At 40.0% G+C, this 17,660-nt stretch overlaps 2 protein-coding genes across 2 annotated transcripts in view; both read right to left on the minus strand.

The window, feature by feature from the left end:
• LOC109031330 (netrin-3) overlaps positions 1 to 4,135 on the minus strand; it is a 211,117-nt gene extending 206,982 nt beyond the window's left edge. The window contains exon 1 of the mRNA XM_072299195.1: positions 1,769 to 4,135. Within this exon, the coding sequence (XP_072155296.1) occupies positions 1,769 to 3,224 (1,456 nt within the window). The 5' untranslated portion in view covers positions 3,225 to 4,135. The remainder of the gene's footprint in view (positions 1 to 1,768) is intronic.
• Positions 4,136 to 14,155: 10,020 nt separating this feature from the next.
• LOC140224378 (uncharacterized) lies at positions 14,156 to 16,348 on the minus strand. Its single transcript, XM_072299056.1, has one exon. It carries the CDS (start codon positions 16,346 to 16,348, stop codon positions 14,156 to 14,158), a length of 2,193 nt encoding a protein of 730 aa, XP_072155157.1.
• Positions 16,349 to 17,660: the final 1,312 nt, after the last annotated feature.

Consider the following 17,660-nt stretch of genomic DNA (forward strand, 5'->3'; position numbering starts at 1 on the left):
AAAATTAAATAGTCGAATTAAATTTGGCAGTAGCTGGTTCATTTCTGCTTGACACGGTTAAATTGTTCATCTACCTTGAATCGGATTCAAACAAAATTTTGCCTTCGTGAGAATTTTGCTGGGAGAGCTGATCTTTCTTTCTCTATGAAATTTTACCTACAACGAACCAACGGATGAGGGGTTTTGTTTTCTGGTCAAAATTTCATGAAGAATACAATGAGCACGTCAAAAGTTTTAAAGCTGAATACGTAGATAAAATATTAGGGTTCCTTGTATTCGACAATGCAACCTTCGGGGTACTTTACCAAAGAACAAAATCGATTTTAAATCGAAGCGCGCTCTAAAACAGTTTGTGTTGAAATTGTGTAATTTTCTGAAACTGCTCAAGTTTTTTTTTGGCAATGATTGAGGAAAATTTCGAAGAGGAAAAAAATTTTAATAGATCCCGAATCTGTCGATTTGCCGAGCGACAATTAGCTTCCAAAGGCACATTTGAGTTTCCTTGATTCTAATGTTTTTCAACGCTAATTTCTCCGTCAAAAGTTCTTTTTTAAAATTTTCAATAAGTTCCATAAGTGTGCGTCAATGTTTGAACACACTGTGCAGAGATTCGGGCGAGAACTTTCCCATTCCCGGAAACGGATATTTTTCCGGCTGAAAGGTAATTTATAAGAAAATTCTGAAAAATTCAGATTTCAGAAAAAATGTTTCAGAAAATTCTGAAAAATTCAGATAACTGCACAAAGATAAATAAAGTAATGACTCCATTTTTAAAAGAGCCATTGAAAACGCTTGTAGGAACCATACCGTTCATTACTCGATTCTTCTCCCCTCCAGCTCCCAGGAATCGACTAATTTCCCGAGAAACTTAAGCCATACTATTGAACATATTTATGCTAAAAGTAACTATGTTACACGCAATCCCTATGGACTTAGTTCCTTTTAGCATAAATACGTTCTGTTGTCGTACCGTACCCTGTATTATCTCTGCCGCGCTGAAAAAGAACATCGTATGATCGTTCAGATGATCTAAAAATTATTCTGACAAAAATTAAAATTATTACTTAAATTAATTTATTAAGAAAGGAATTTATATTTTTCCTCGAAATTTTTAGATACTTAAAATTCAGTTGCGGAGGAAACTCTGGAGTATTGGCAGGAAAATATTTTCTAGGCTTCTTTATTCTATAGACAATTTGGCAGTGTCAATAGGCTCATGCGACGTTCCTCCTTAGCAGGGCAGATTGAACACCGAGAAAAACGATTGGTAGAATTCACCATTCCTTCACGCTATATTTTACACAGCTCGAATTCAAAGTCGATTCTGCCAGAGGAATGGTTACCTGTGCCAGTATATCGATGGTGAAACTGCAGAAATGCGTATATCGGTTTGCGGCGTTGCAGACTTCCTGTCATACTTTAATTTTCATACGGAAAACCACTTAACATCATTAGTTGAGCACTTCGGATATTTTTCTTCTCTTTGTGAAGAATATTCTGTGAAAATTTCAAGCCACGATGTTGGTTCGGTTTCCTTTCAAAAAATAAGACAAGAGCGGAGATTTTCAAACACCGCAACCGATATACGCACTTTTGCAGTTTCACCATCGATATAGTAACGTTTACCTTTCTTCTGCCAGAATTGACTCTGAATCGACGGCTGTCTGAAATTTAGCTAGGCGAAATGGTAAATTCTACCAATCTTTCCTCTCGGTGAATGCAAGCCTCTCGACTACAATGGAAACAAGAGCGTGACATGCAGACTGACCTTTGCACTCGTTGGCGTCCCTGGCGGTGGCCCTAGCCCAGGGCCTGTCGAAGTGGAAGGGCTTGCACCTCTCGCAGTCTCGGCCGGCCGTGTTGTGTTTGCACTCGCACTGGAGGCCCTCCGGCCCCGGAACGCACCGCGAAGCGTGCCCGTTGCACTTGCACCGACCGCCGACCGCGAAGTCGGACACCGCGTAGTGGTAGACCACCGTGGACATCGTCGTCGGCACCAGGTTGTTCAGAACGCTGCCCAGCCCTTTCGCCTCAGCCTCCTTCGAATCCAGCTTCCCTGCAGTTGTCGCCTTGTCCGGCTCCTGGTTTTGCAACTCCTGATTCGGGTTCAGCACTACCGGACTGTTATCCTCGTCCTCGAAATCGTCATCCTCTTCATCGCCGTCCTCATCATCCACGTCTTCATCACCCTCCTCTTCATCGTCCTCTCCGTCATCGTCCAAATCGTCGTCGTCGTCGAAGGAGGACGGGACCTTCTTCCTCTTCGGGTCGGGTTTCTTGGGCACGAGTTCCGGCTCGAGGATCTCGTCGCCCTCGTTCGTCTCCCTTTCCTCCACCTCGCCGGGCGGGAAGCTGAGCCGGTTGAAGACGACGCGGATGTCGGTGGCCGTGACCCAGTCCTGGAGCACCGGGGAGTTGTCGAAGTCGGCGGCGCTGGGGCGGCCCTCGAGGGTGCTGAAGGCGATCCGGGAGCCGGTCGGCCCGTCGCTCACGTCGCCGGACAGACGGTGCGAGTCGGAGCAGAGCGCCTCTTGCTCGTTCGAGCGGGTGATGGTGGCGCGGTTGACGCGGCCGTAGACGCGCTTGCACTGGCTCGAGTAGAACTGGAACGGCTGCCAGGTCTTCCCGTAGTCCATCGACTTGTAGATGGCCAGCGAGTCCGGCTTGATAGACCGCGGGCAGAACTGGAGGGACACGTAGGTGAGCTCGTACTTCTTCCCGAGCGAGAGGGTGAGAGTGACATTATCGGGAGGAGCGTTGACGTCGCTCTGGTGGACCATGGGCTCGGAGCGCCAGCAGGTGATGTTGTTGGGGTTGTTGAGATCGGTGAGGTACTTGGCCGGGTGCCGTTTCTTCGGGACCGTGTCGTCACAGACGTGGCAGTCGACCTCGCTGTTGGGACCCGGCGCGTCGCAGTACTTGGACGGGGCGGCGACCCCGCAGGTGGAGGTTACGTCCACGGGGTTCTCGAAGGCTGCGTTCACGAAGTCCGGGATGCAGCGCTTGGGGGTGTCCTCGTCGTAGCAAGGGTCCAACGGCATCGACGGATGGAGGTAGAGGTCTCGGAGGCTCGGCGAGTGAGCAGCCGTCGAGAGAAGAGGCAGAAGCGACAGGAGCACCAGCATTTTCACTTTGTCACTCATCTTGGCGTCGGAGGCTTTAAACTGAAGCGCGGCACATCCTTGGGCGAAGGCAGACAAAATCACCGGAGGATTCACGCACATCCGAGGAACTTATAAGGTCAGGGTAAGGGCACCTTCAACCGATAGACATATACAACTCACGCCTGTGCGCACTCATTGAGGTGGACATCACTGATTCACACTCGAAAGAGATTAAATTAAAGTTAAAATAATCCGGCAAGATCGAACTACTGATTGTAAAATAAATTCACTCACAAATCCACTAATACACAGGCGAGAATTTTCACAAAAGAACCAGGAGTTTAGAAGAAAATGACGCCCGAATTTTTAAGACATAGAATGAGAAATATTTTAGATTTGCACATGTGGGGTGAAGTGAGATCACTGCATGAAAAGCACCACAGAAAATAAAATCCGAGGATCACTTTTCAGCGCGTTGAACTATCCACTATTCGAACTATTGTATTGTGACTATATCGATAGTATACTACCGCTGTGGCCGGTGGCGAAATCTCGCCGAAAGCGCGTGGACAGGGGGAGCACTGAACCGTAGAATACGTCGGGGACGGACACGAGGGACGCGAACGCTCTTCCCGGCGACTTGACTCGTCACAGACTGCGGAGCTCGCCGCGGAGTCTGGAGCAGGAGATGCCGAGCGCAGGGTGCGGGGGAGGGTGGAGTTTGCGAGACGCTCCACCAATCGCGCGCCGCGCCGCTCCGTCTCGCTCGCCAGATTGAACCCCATTCGGGCGCCGTCTTCGCGGAACGGAAAATCCTCGATTCTGGATATCGGCTCGACAAAAAACCCTCGAGGGCTTTCGAATTCACTGTTTTAAATCATGGAGAATAATCCTAAGTTCGCTTCACCTTGTTATGTGCCCGCGTACACCGATATACTCGAGCCGTGTCCTAGCCGTGCCACACTGGAAAGTAAAACACATTGGATCTAGAGTCCAGACTCTTGAAAACATTGACAAGAAAAAATACTCTTGATTCAATCGGATTTTTCCCTGAATCAAGACGAAATCCGCTTAAATTAAGAGGCTTGGTTCTTGATTTAAGCTAGATTCTGATTGAATCAAGAGTACTTTTTCTTGTCGATGTTTTTAAGAGTCTGGACTCTAGATCCAATGTGTTTTTTTTTTTTTTTTTTTTTTTTTTTTTTTTTTTTTTCCAGTGCGCCTAGAAGAAAACGCCGTATCAGCCCTATTCTGCTGTGCTGAGGAAAAACGCCGTATGAACCCTCAGACGTTGCCAAATTTCCTTTGATGAAACGCGGAATTCCTGGTAGGTAAACTTATGAATATTTTCCTTATAAATTTTCAGATAATTTTGATCGCAATTTCACCTGAAGTTCCTGAAAATTTCAATGGAAAATATTCATAACTTGCCTCAGAAATAAACATTTTATCGAATAAAATTCGGCAACTCTCGAATGTTTACACGGCGTTCTTCCTCAGCACGGCGGTATTTTCCTATGATAATGTGCAATTTTTCGTGGATTCTTATGAATAATAGTTCTTCAATGATTCAGATAATTTTATTCGCAATTTAATCTAAAACATCTGAAAATTTTAAAGACATTTACACATTTTTTTCATAAAAATAAACATTTTAATGGAGAACATAGCTATTAAGCTTATTATTTATATACAATAGCTATTAGTTATTAAGTACCAATACAGCTGCATGGAAAAAAAATGGATCGCTGATTTAATAACTAAATTTTTAAATTAGCAATTTATGTTTTTCGTAGCGTCCGCTCCCCGCACGGCTGCACGGCTTGATGTTGTTGATTTTTTGGAGATCATCCCCGAATGCAATCCAGCAGTCTTATTACGCCCTTCAAATGGGTCTGTTGGACTCAGAGGAGTTACAGCAAACTGAATGGCCTCCTATTTGCGATATCGGACGAAAATCATGTTAAGCACGTTTGAAATTTTGAAATACACTCCAAAACGCGCGCAATTACGAATTTTCTATTATGCTGTCAAGGCAGGCACTTTTTTCTTACAATTTCAGTTTGCTAAGAGAGGGATGCAATCGTAACCCAAACATATAATAATCGCACGAACCGTTATCAGTCTTTCCCACGCACTATTATTTCAGCCATTATGAGGCATTTGTTTTCTCCGTATTTAGATAGTAAGGCAAAATCAAATGCTATACGTTCATTGAAATCGTACGCAAGAAAGATTGATAACAGTGGTCAACACGGTCGATTTATCATGTTAGGTATTACCACCGTAGGTTGAGAGTCTTAGCGCTGATTCAGAATAATGTTCGTTTTTCTTAATCAGATCGAGTTTGCTCGGAAAAATCGGAACAGGCCCCGAAATCGAGCCTTTAAAGGGAAAATTTTAATTTTCTATGTACCTAATGGGTGCATGATAAAATATAACAAAGACCATCTTCGGATTCAGCAGCTAAAAACACTCACGACCACGTACGTAGATTGCCTGACAGTACTCACTGTTGTACCAATTACGCAGTTTTCTCGCCAAATGCATCCATCCATCCCTACACCACTATTTAGGTACAGCATATTCGATTGTTTTGCGTCGAGAAGGATGAGAAACTTATTTTTCCCTGGTGGCATGTGAGGCTATTTCCGTCTTCGTTTACTTTTTTCAGAGGTACACTGGAAAAAAAAGTCGCTTGGATCTAGACTCTTAGAAACATTGACAAGAAAAAATACTCTTGATTCAATCAGACTTTTTGCTTGAGTTGAAGAGTCAAGCTCCTTGATTTAGGTGGATTTCCTTTTGATTCAAGCAAAAAGTCTGATTGAATCAAGAGTATTTTTTCTTGTCAATGTTTTTAAGAGTCTGGACTCTAGATCGAAGCGACTTTTTTTTCGAGTGTATGCGGCTGTACGTTGCATATGCTGGTACACCAAATTTCCCATTCTGAAGACTGGGCAACTTTTCTGTCCCGTCCGTGGACAGGTCAGCCCCTTTGCCCAGTCCATGAACTTGTCAATCACCTTGCGGACTGGCCGGTCAACAGTCTGAAGCCGGTCGTTAATTTTAAATGCAATAATCCATAAAGACGGTGTAAGTCGGCAATCATCATATCTCGTTTGTGGTGTCTGAAAATCTCCGCCTCCATGTTATTCTTTTAAAGGAGAACAAATTGACATCATTTTTTGAAATTTTTGCAGAATTTTGTTCGCATAGAGAAGAAAACTCACGGCAGAATTAAAGAATTGCTGTTGAGTAGTTTTCCGTATAAAGAATGAAGTTTGACAGGAAGGGAAGTCTTTGCGACGTCACAAACTGAGTTATGTGATTGCCGACTTGCGCCGCGTCGATATGCACTTATCGACGCATGCCCTCACCGACTGATTTGTGAGTCTGATGAATTATTCCCGGGATATTGAACTTAAAAGTATCAAAACAATCTACAGCCTACTTTAAAACTTATTTTTTTTCTTTTTCTCAAGAGTTTTTTTTTTTTTTTTTTTTTTTTTTTTTTTTAAAGTTTTACCTATATTTTTAGTATCTTGGATGTGCGTGTTTCACATTCAAGAACTGGAAGTGTTTCCGCTTTACCATCAAGGCGGATAAAGAATGGTGGTCGCATCTCGTACCCTCTTGACGTCACGATTGTAAACAAACCCAAATGCGGAGTTAGGGGGTTTGAGGTTTACGCTGCACTCTAACGCTACAAGGTATTGTATAGTCACTTATCATTGTAAGTATTTCTGGCGTTGATAGCCCGAATTTAAAGTGAAATTACTGCGGTGTATTTTATTTTGCTATCTTTATCAGTAAATAATTTAAAAACCGTGAGAGGTTTTATTTTTTTTATTTTTATTTATTTATTTTTTTTTTAAATATTTCTTATTTTCTCCATGGGTACCTGATTATCAATATAATTTTTCGGGGGATCCCCCGAACCCCCTTATCTGGGGGGAGTCCTCCCTTTGTTTTTCAGAAATCCCCGACCCCCTCGCCGTTTTTCCAATTTTCACACTTGTCTCCCAAATTTCCGAAAGTACAAATTTCTCCTGGAAGCATCAAAAAGAAGAATGATTGGACGTTATTTCCAAATTTCTAAGGAAAAACTACCGCATTACAGCTCTCAAAAATCCGAAATATACTAAGTCCAAAATGATAGGTCCAGTTTCGTCAGAAAGTTGCACATGTGCGTGAAGGAACGAGCCCATCGGGTACATTTCTTTAAACACAAATTTCAGCCAGAAATTTTAAACATTAGAATGATTGTAACTTCCTTGCAAATTCTCAGTAAAAATTTTAACTCAGACTACGATCTGAAAGCGTTTCATTAGGAAGGAAAACTCATAATTCCGTTTGGAAATTGTATGAGCCGCGCGCCGCGGCATCGGGTACACTTCGGGTACATTTCAAATCGCGCGGTAAAAGCCCGTACCCTCTGCACGTCACACATCTTCAAGATGGCAGCCAAAATCGAAATGCGACCACCATTCTTTATCCGCCTTGCTTTACGAAGACTAGACTGAATTAACTTTAGCGCCTTGATACAACTATTCGTGTTCCACGGATGAGCGTGTTGCATGTTCAAACTTGAAAGCGCTTTCGTTTTGCTTACTTCTTCTTCAGGGATGCACGAGACTCGTTAACACTCTAGTAACAGATAACCTACCTAGGGAGAGTATTAGCAGTTACTGACCTTTTCAGACAACTTCGCTCTTTTTGTTATATGCGTGGAATAGGGAATTTTTTATCCCGCAAATACAGCAATAGGGGCAAAGTTATCTGAAACAGGCTCTTTTGACACGAGGCCAGGTCAGGGATTGAATCGGCCATTTTTAAAAAGACTGAAATGCCAAAGATGAAAACACAAGAAAAACGTTAGAAACTGTAATAATCGACCCGATTTAAATCGTAGATTAAACAATAATGTAAATAATTTAATAATAGCTTAATGTTTTACAGCTCTGAAAGTTAGAACGGGTCGATTAAAAAGTTTTTGTTACTGATTTTTTCATAGCATATTATCTAGCGCTTACCTAAGTCATTTTTAAAATGGCCTATTCAAATCGGTGATTATTTCGACCTACAAGTACTACACTGATTGTGAGTTAGTTGCATGAGGCGCCTTGATGCAACTATTCGTGTTCCACGGATGTGCGGGTTGCGTGTTCAAAATTGAAGGCACTTTCGCTTTTCTCATCTCTTCAGATATACATGAGTTGTCGTTAGACGTTTTACATGAATTACAGATTGCCTAAGGAAACAAACTAGGCATTACGTCTCAATCCTTTTACTACACAAACCCCCCCCCCCCCCAAAAAAAAAAAAAAAAAAAAAAAAAAAAAAAATCGGCGCTCTCCGAAATCAAAGCTACGTAGATCCTTCTATAATACTGTTAGGAAAATATGCAGAGAATATCTTCGTTTAATGTGGTTGAACCAAATCTTTGGTTGAATCACGCCCAATAAGAATGTTGAACAACTGTGATTTTCTCTGCTGAACCGACAACGTTTTCCAAGTTGTTTTAATCGGGTTTCTTTTTTGGCAAACGGAAAAGCAGAAGTGAGGACGCAAGAGAGGCGACAACCTTAATTTCCTTTGATCGGGTGAACCGGAGTGGGTGTGCGGGGGAGGGGCGCGCTTTCAGGTAACACCCCATCTTCTCGTGGCGATTATTTCAACGACTTTAGCGTCGAGGGCTTTGCGTGGAGCGCTATGAGTCGAGATCGGTAGATAGCAGCATTGTCGTCAGATGTTTTCTGTTTCGTGTTTTTGGTGGCAATACATCGAGAAGAAAATGTTCATCTAGACTCCTTGAGCCTGATATCAAAATATATGTCGCAGGCAGTCAGCAATAATGGCCGTTAAATTTGCAAGTGCCATGTGTATTAATTTGTCAAAGTGCAATAATTTGCATCGACGACATGGTAATCGTTTTATACGTAAAGATGTTGAAGAGCATGACCGCGCTTTGGAACGCCTTCAAATTCCAGTGATCCTCTCCGCTTTGCCATGTAGTTAGTTTAGCTGCCTATCCGAACCGAACCTAACTAAGGTCATTAAATGCGCACTCGCGAATGTGTAACTGGTGCTATGCATTTAAGAGTTAAAAAAACGCTGAGTTCAATTCACAGCATGATGATCGGCACAGTTCATCTTGTTTCTTGAGTCATAAAGTAAGTGTATAAGAAAACTATTTTCCACCAGGTCGACCCTTCTGATTTCATTCCTCCTTTAAATATTCTTGCTGAACGGAGAAATATCAATGGTGAAACTTTAGAAATGCATATCTCGATTTTTGGCGTTGCATATTTCCTGTCATGCTTGATTTCCTACATGGATAGCTTCTGAATGTCAGTTTTTGAAAATTTTAGTAATTTTTCTTGTATTTATAAGAAATATTTTGTGAAAACTTCAAACCATGATGCGGGTTCGGTCTCCATTTAAAAAATAAAATAGTAGCGGATATTTTGAAACACCGCAACCGAGATACTCATTTTTGCAGTTTCATCGTCTATATGTTGCAGGCAATTAGCAATCGCCTGCAATTTGCGAGCAGTTCACACGTTGTTTCAATAAATTGCAATAATGCGCATTGGCATAATGCAATTTTTAAGGGTTATGGTCTTCAAAAGTATGAGCTCAGTTTGAAGCGCCTTCATTTTTTGTGATATTCTACGCTTTGTCACGATGTTCGTTTAGTTGCTTGTCCGATTTTAACCCAACTAATGTCGTACCCCTAGTAGCAGAGTTATATAAAAAATTTGTTTTTAAAAGTATAAACCGTAAATAACCACAAGCTAAAGAATATTCATTGTTTATGTAATGGATGTAAAGTTTTTTAGTTAAAAGTTTACTAAAAAACTTATTTTATTATGTAACCCTTAGTATAAAAGTTATATAACCAAATTCAAAGAGTGTATAAAATGAATTTTCATTATTCTTCCTGGCTGGTAGCGCACTCTAGTTATGAAGTGTGCAAGTTTTCATATGCGTTACTACCAGGTGGTGGATCATCGTAGAGTTGTGACTTACCTTAAATCCGCGCCGTCCTAGTCGGGATTAGAACCCACGCTTCGGGATGGAGTTGCAATCCGAAGTCCAGTACTTTACCACCAGACCAGCCAGGCTTGATATGAATGGGCCCCTAAATTCAATCTCTTAACTATCGCAGGCCTCTGAGTCCGTAATATTTTGTTTATTGACGGATTCTTATGATATTTTACCAGACTTTATTATTTATTATTTATTTATTTATTGTTTTTTATTTCATGATGTAATTTTTTCATTTTCATTTTTTTTAACTCTCTCTCATTTTTTTAGCTCTCTCTTTTTTTTAACTATCATGATTTTTAACTATCATTTTTTCTAACTCTCTCTATTTTTTTTAACTCTCATTTTTTTAACTCTCTCTCTCTCTCTATTTTTTAACTTTATAATTGCGTCTTTTTCCAGTTTTAATTATTTGGGCCTTTTTCTAGTTTGAATTTATGTCGATGTATTTATGTTATTTATTTATTATTATTATCATTTCCTTTTTTCTTTTAAATTTTTATAATATTAATTTAAACATTTTAAAAAAAATCAAAATTTTTAAAATAATATTTAATAATATTTTTAAAATATTAACAAAAATAATTATGATATACTTTAAAAATATTATAAAATATTATTTTAAAAATTTTAATTTTTTATATTTTTAATATATTTTTAAAATGTTTTAAAAATATTCATTGATTGTATTTCAAAAGTACTTTTGAAAATATTTTAAAAATACATGAAAAACATTTTAAAAATATATTAAATTTCAATATTTTTAAAATATTGCTGTCTAACTGGGCAGGGTTATGAGCCAGACACGCTACCAACTGAGGTAACAGGGCTCCTCGGATTGTGTGCCGAGATATCCCCTTTTAACTCGTCTCGGAGCCATTAGTACCTCTAATAATACCTATCCCACGCAGTCTGAGAGTCGAGGGTGTTCATTGAAATGAGATCATCATCATCATTCATGAAAATGAGATAGGTTTACGTTAAAGTCATTCAGGTCATTTATATAACAGTTATAATAAGCAAATTAAGCAAAAGGATACTATGCGTATAAAGAAAATTTATAAAAACCCTTCCTCAATTATATAAATTTTATATAAACGTTATCTTCTGAAAATATGAATAATTATTTTCATGGGCATTTTATATAAAACTTATATACACGATATATAAACTTTAGTTAAAATGGTGATTATATAACCGGTATTAATTCCTTATACGTTTGTTAGGAAGGGGAAAGTGAATCATGCTACTAGGGACGGAGACTCCGTGTACTCTACGCTCCTCTGAAAGTACATATTCCTGCCATGTTTTTAAGGATGGAAAAGTGTCTATTCAAATTATAGCAACATAATCAGCACGCTAATCTTGTTTTTTTATTTTTGAATTTTATGATTTTCTATATTTATTCACCACTGGCTTGTAAATTTCCGGCGATTGCTAATTGCCTGCGACGGATGTATTCTTCGATCAAATCGAACGTTGACAGCGTGAAATTCGCATTTTACACCCCCAAGCAACCTGATTGGCTCTTCCATCATGGAGCTCTCATGACCCAAAAATGGCGGACGCTGTAAGCTGTAAGTAACTGTAAATACAAAACGACTTCAAATGTACATACATGTACAATGTACATGTGTCATATCACACTGGAACCTATTTTCAAGTGCATTACAACGAAGTGTTTCCATACTTTTACGGCTAATCGTGTGCTGTTGTTGAGAGGAATCATCTTGGATATCGTATATAAGATTGGCAGGAAGTGCGGCTGGTGATAATCGTCAAAAATTGGCAATGACTCCCCTCTTATCTTCAAAAACCAAAACAAAGCTCCGCCCTTTGTTAGGTCTTAAGGCCTTCATTAAAATCGGAGAAGCGAGATGTCCATATACTCTCTCTAGCATGTTACTCCATTAAGCTAGGGTTGTATCTTGTAGCTACGGTTGTTACCATTGAGGCAGAAAGCTAAAATACGATACACCCACCGTATATTAGCTTGTGATGCGCAAAAATCATACTTACATGATCTTTAAAGTTAGATTTGAAGGTATATCACGTTTTTTATTCCCTCTACTTGAGGGTGCAGTGGTACACGCGTTAGTAAGTTCAGTAAAGGACGGGGCTCAAATTCAGTTAAATTTTATCCCAGCTTGGCATCAATGTATGGTTGACGGCACGACACGGGCCAAAAGCTTAATAGGATTCATTAGCCGACAAAAACAACGTCTGAAAGCGATAACTAATGCCGAAAATCCCACCGAACAGAATACTGACTCTTAGTTGGCTGTAGGCCGTTCCTTCCTTCATGACCTCCGACCTGCGTAATGTATCCTCAGAACTGGAACACAAATAGCGTATTAAATGAGAAGTTAGGAGAGGCGGGTGGCAGGGTGTTCGCAATCCTTGCAGAATAACTCAAGTGCGTCCGATGAGTTTTTGAAGCGTGATGGTGCGAAAACAGCATTAAATTCCGTCATGAAAGTTTTGCCGAGATTTTTTAAACAAATTTTATCATAAAAATATTAATTTTACTAACACTGCGGCGAAAAAAAGGGCCATACGTAGCGGCCAGAGGGCATACCCCCTAGTTAAATTCTAAAGGGAGAGCTGAGGTAATCCTGGCAGAGATGGTGAATGGTGATAGTTTCTGATTTGACAATGAGCGTAACTGGGAAAATTTTAAGAGGGGGAGGGAGCAAAGGCCTTCATCCCTTCCTCTTAATTACCCCATGATGGCTCCGCATGTGAATGAATGATTATAGTCCCCATGCGTTCTCACTTCTAATAGAGGTGTATTAATTATTACCACATATTTTCTGAGAAGGGGGGTCCTCTGACAATCCCCGTTTTTCTAAGTCAAAAACTTATTTTTCGACTAATTTTATTCGACTTAACTTGACAAAAATGCCTCCCCTGAGAAATTGGCCCCCTTGCAAAGGACCCCTTTCTTTACCTACTGATGTGCTAGGGAAAATCGCCGAATAAGATTTCAGGAGTTGCCAAATTTTCCCAGATAAAACATTAATTTGAAGGGAAATTGAAATTATCAAATGTTTCATGCGAGTGAATTTCTCCGAAAATTTGGATGAAAAAAATCCAACAGTCTCTTTGAAAATTCATATTTTATCGAGGAAATTCTGGCAACGCCGCGAGGCTTGTACGGCTTCCTTCCTTCGCGAGGTAGTTTAAACGATGACTTTTAAACTGGTGTAATGCTTGAATTTACCTAAAAAAATTGTGAAGGGTGGAAATTCGAAATTGTCGTGTTCTATTTTATGGCGATGTACCCAAAAACCCATCTATCTATTTGTAAGAAGAAAGAAGGAGAGAATTGAAACATGGGTAAACAAGGCTAAAACATTACCTCTAAGGATGTAGGATCTGAGGCCTCGTTGAGCGATGCACAGAGACGATTAGCCATTAGTTCTAATCCTTTTCGCTCTTGCGTCGCTACCACCAGCGTCGTGGTTTCTCACTCCCCGTTGCCTTTCTTGGGTGTATCTTCGGGTTTTGGGAATTTAAACGAAACTTACAAGTAGATAAAGCACAAAAACATAGCCCGAAAATACGAATAAAGAAGGAGAGAATTAAAACATGAGTAAACAATGCGAAAAAATTAAAAACACTAAAAGGCAGGACGTTTCGAGCTGTTACCAGCTCATTTTCAGCTGCAAAAAAACACAAAAAACAAGTAAAAACACTGAATTCCAGTGGTTATGTGATAACAACTGGGGTCAGGTCGCCACTCAATTTTTTACTGGTTTTTTGGGTTTGTTGATGAAAATTACCTTTCTCCCGATCACTTTTTATCCGGTGTTCTCAGACGATAGCTATTTCGATGATATAAATCATCATCATCAGGTCTTCGACTTCGACTTCGGTAAACACTAACGGTCACATCTTAAATTGTTAAAACTTACTAAAATTTACTAAGATTTACTAAAATTTACTATAAAACACTTTAAAAACTCGTGGGTGCACCCGTCGCGAACGCGTTCTTATCACCGGCGTTCCGGCCGTTGCGTCATCGAGATGCCCGTTCGTTGTTGGTGCGTGCGCATATCTCTGAGTAGGATTGGAGGGGCTACCAGTGTTGCCACCTCACTCTCTTGTTGGTTATTGAGCAGGTTGTCACCTTTTTGGGACTCTATGTAAAATTGTTCATAAAGGTTCATTCTCTTTCCTTTGGCGCATTTTTTCTTTACTTGTACTTCCGTGGCTTCCGGGTCATGTTTAGTGCTTATTAAATGATCTGCCAACGACGATTTACCCGATTTTTGAAGACGGGCACTGGCTAGGTGTTCTTTAACCCTGGTCCCAATTTTTCTTCCTGTTTGCCCCACGTAAGCCATACCACATTCACAGTTTATTTGGTAAACCCCGCTACAATCCATTGTGTCCTTCTTTTGATTTTTGGTGTTAATAAGGACTCTACCTAGATTGGGTTTGTTACTAAAGGTAATTTTATGCTTTCCACCCTCTTGCACAGTTTTCTGAATTACTTCTGAAATTACCCCGTTGTATGGGATTGTTACCCATTTGGTGTCTTCCCTTGTACCGTTGAACAAAGTCCTGTTCTCTAGTGTTTCTTTCTTCTTCCTCAGCATTCTAAGGATAGCTTGTTTTTCATAGCCATTATTCTCAGCAATTTCTAGGATGGTGTTCAACTCTTTCCTGTATCCGGCCTTGGTTAAGGGTAGTGTGACTAATCTATGAATTAGCGATCTAAATGCTGCCATCTTGTGCTGGTGGTTGTGGTAGGAATTAGCCGGGATTACCGCGTCTGTGCTCCCCGGTTTCCTGTAGATCTCAAAGATTACTCTGTTGTTAAAAATTTTAATATTCAGATCCAGAAAATTTATTTCCTTATTCCCCACTTCTAATTTGAATTTTAGCCTGGGATTGAGTTGATTAATCTCCTTAAGAAAAAGTTTAAGCTCTCTATCTGTCCCAATCCAAATTGCCAAGATGTCATCAACGTATCGGAAAAAGCGATGGATTTTTGATTTCCATTTACCAGAATTAATTATGACATCGTACTTGTTTAGGAAAACATCTGCTAGGTGAGGTGATAGTGGTGAGCCCATGGGTAAGCCATCCCTTAACCTGAAAAACTCATCTTTGTACTGGAAATAATTATGTTTGGTACAAAATTCAATAAGATGACAGATTTCTTTGACTTCTGAACTAGAAAGGTTGGAGTCCTTATTCGCGATGTTTTGGATGGTGGAAACAGTTTCTTTGACATCTACATTGGTGAACAAATTATCAACGTCCAGTGATATAAGTTTGGCATTGGGTGGGAGGTTGAGTTCTTTTAATTTTTTGGCTAATTCAACGGAATTTTTGACAGTATATTTTGGTTTCCATTTGATTTTATGTTTTAGAAGGTGGTTCAGGAATTTTTCCACTTTGTTGGTGGGAGAGTTATGTGCGGCTACTACCGGTCTGATTGGGACTTCTTTGAGGGGTAGTTGAGAAGAGGTCTTATGGGTTTTAATGTATCCTTGTAGGTTGGGTGGGGACGGATTCATATTATTCAGTCTCTCTGGTTTTTCAGTGAGGAGTGACTTTTTGAGGGTCTTGCGAAGTTCCTTACAAACTGTTTCCGTGGGGTCTTTTTGACATTTTTCCACCACCTCTTGTTCAAGGAAATTTTCCACTTTTTTGGTGTATTCCTGTTCTTCTAGAATTACGAGTGCATTATTTTTATCCGCTTTGGTGATAATTAGGTTGTTCTCTTTTACCTTCTTTTTTATTCCACTGATCACTTTCTGTTCATTATTCTGATTAATACTTTTGTTGGGTTTAGTTTCCATAAATTTACCTATCTTATGGCATGCGCTATGGATAAGTGAGGGATTATCAATTTTCTCATTAACTGAGATGACCAGTTCAATGAGGTTCTCCTTCAGGTTAGAGGACGTTGGTGGTGGGGTATATTTGATGCCTTTATTGAGGAGATCTATCTCCTCCTCCATGAAGATTACATCAGAAAGATTTAGGAACCTGGGATTCGATCCGGGTAGTGTCCTGTAATTTTTTGGACTGGGGGGTTCAAGATTCTCAAATTTCCTTGCATGTTTAGATCTTTTTACTTCTATTGTTTCTCTGACCTTTTGTCGTACTTTTTCATCAAAGATCTGGAATTCTAGCCAGTTAAGTTTGTCTAGCAATTCAATATGTAAGAACATTGCTCTTTTATAAAGGGCATCCCTGATTGCGTACTTATAATCAATTTCAAACTTAAGGGCAGTTTTCATTAGCTTGAGTTTGAGTTGGGGGTTGCCTTTATATTTGCTGAGACTGTTTTTAATGAATTTTGGGTAGGTGTGAGATCTTAGGCATTTGCTATTAAATTCGATATCAGTATTTACCTTACCGATTTTGATTCGAGTGGATTCATAATTTCTTAAAAATCTTCCGAGGTGGGCACCTTGAAAGCCTCTGGTCCAGCTGTTTAATTTAAAGTTGAACTTATTTTTATCAAAAGCACATTTTGCGACGGTGCACCCACGTTTTTTAAGTGTTTTATAGTAAATTTTAGTAAATCTTAGTAAATTTTAATAAGTTTTTAACAATTTAAGATGTGAATTAAGATGTGACGTTAGTGTTTACCGAAGTCGAAGTCGAAGACCTGATGATGATGATTTATATCATCGAAATAGCTATCGTCTGATAACACCAGATAAAAGTGATCGGGAGAAAGGTAATTTTCATCAACATAATGCAGCCCGATAAAAATAAGTTCAACTTTAAATTTTTTGGGTTTGTTTGAGGCTGGAAATGAGCTGGTAACAGCTCGAAACGTCCTGCCTTTTAGTGTTTTTAATTTTTTCGCATTGTTTACTCATGTTTTAATTCTCTCCTTCTTTATTCGTATTTTCGGGCTATGTTTTTGTGCTTTATCTACTTGTAAGTTTCGTTTAAATTCCCAAAACCCGAAGATACACCCAAGAAAGGCAACGGGGAGTGAGAAACCACGACGCTGGTGGTAGCGACGCAAGAGCGAAAAGGATTAGAACTAATGGCTAATCGTCTCTGTGCATCGCTCAACGAGGCCTCAGATCCTACATCCTTAGAGGTAATTCGTAATTAAATTTGATATCGTTAGCCTCGCTACGAAGCAGGCTTTTTCGCCAGGAGCTGAGCGCCCCAACTTGCCCCCCTCCCCCTTCTTGGCCCCAGAACAAAGTAAAGAGCTCCAGTGTACACACCTCGATCCGCGGCTGCCAAACCGCACAACCCAGAGAAAGTTTCGATCATTTGATCTTGATTTAGGGATGGTTTAATCCACGATCCCCTATGCAGAGGGGATAGATAGGTGCGGTTAGGTGCTTTTTTTGGATGAGCCAGAACTTTTAGTTCCTTGGTGCAAAAGATATAATGCATTTATAAGGCTCACATAGAAGTCGTCTGCTTAATCTTATATGACTAAAATAAATGTTAGTTCTGCCTGAAAATCTTTTGGAACCTGGCAAGTTTTAGTGAACGCTTAGTTAACTG

This window comes from Bemisia tabaci, chromosome 4 (genome assembly GCF_918797505.1).
Source record: "Bemisia tabaci chromosome 4, PGI_BMITA_v3".
NCBI lineage: Eukaryota > Metazoa > Arthropoda > Insecta > Hemiptera > Aleyrodidae > Bemisia > Bemisia tabaci.

Bases quoted from the DNA above. Each gene is read 5' to 3' on its own strand.
- LOC140224378 (XM_072299056.1), bottom strand. From the start codon at position 16,348: ATGTTCTTACATATTGAATTGCTAGACAAACTTAACTGGCTAGAATTC.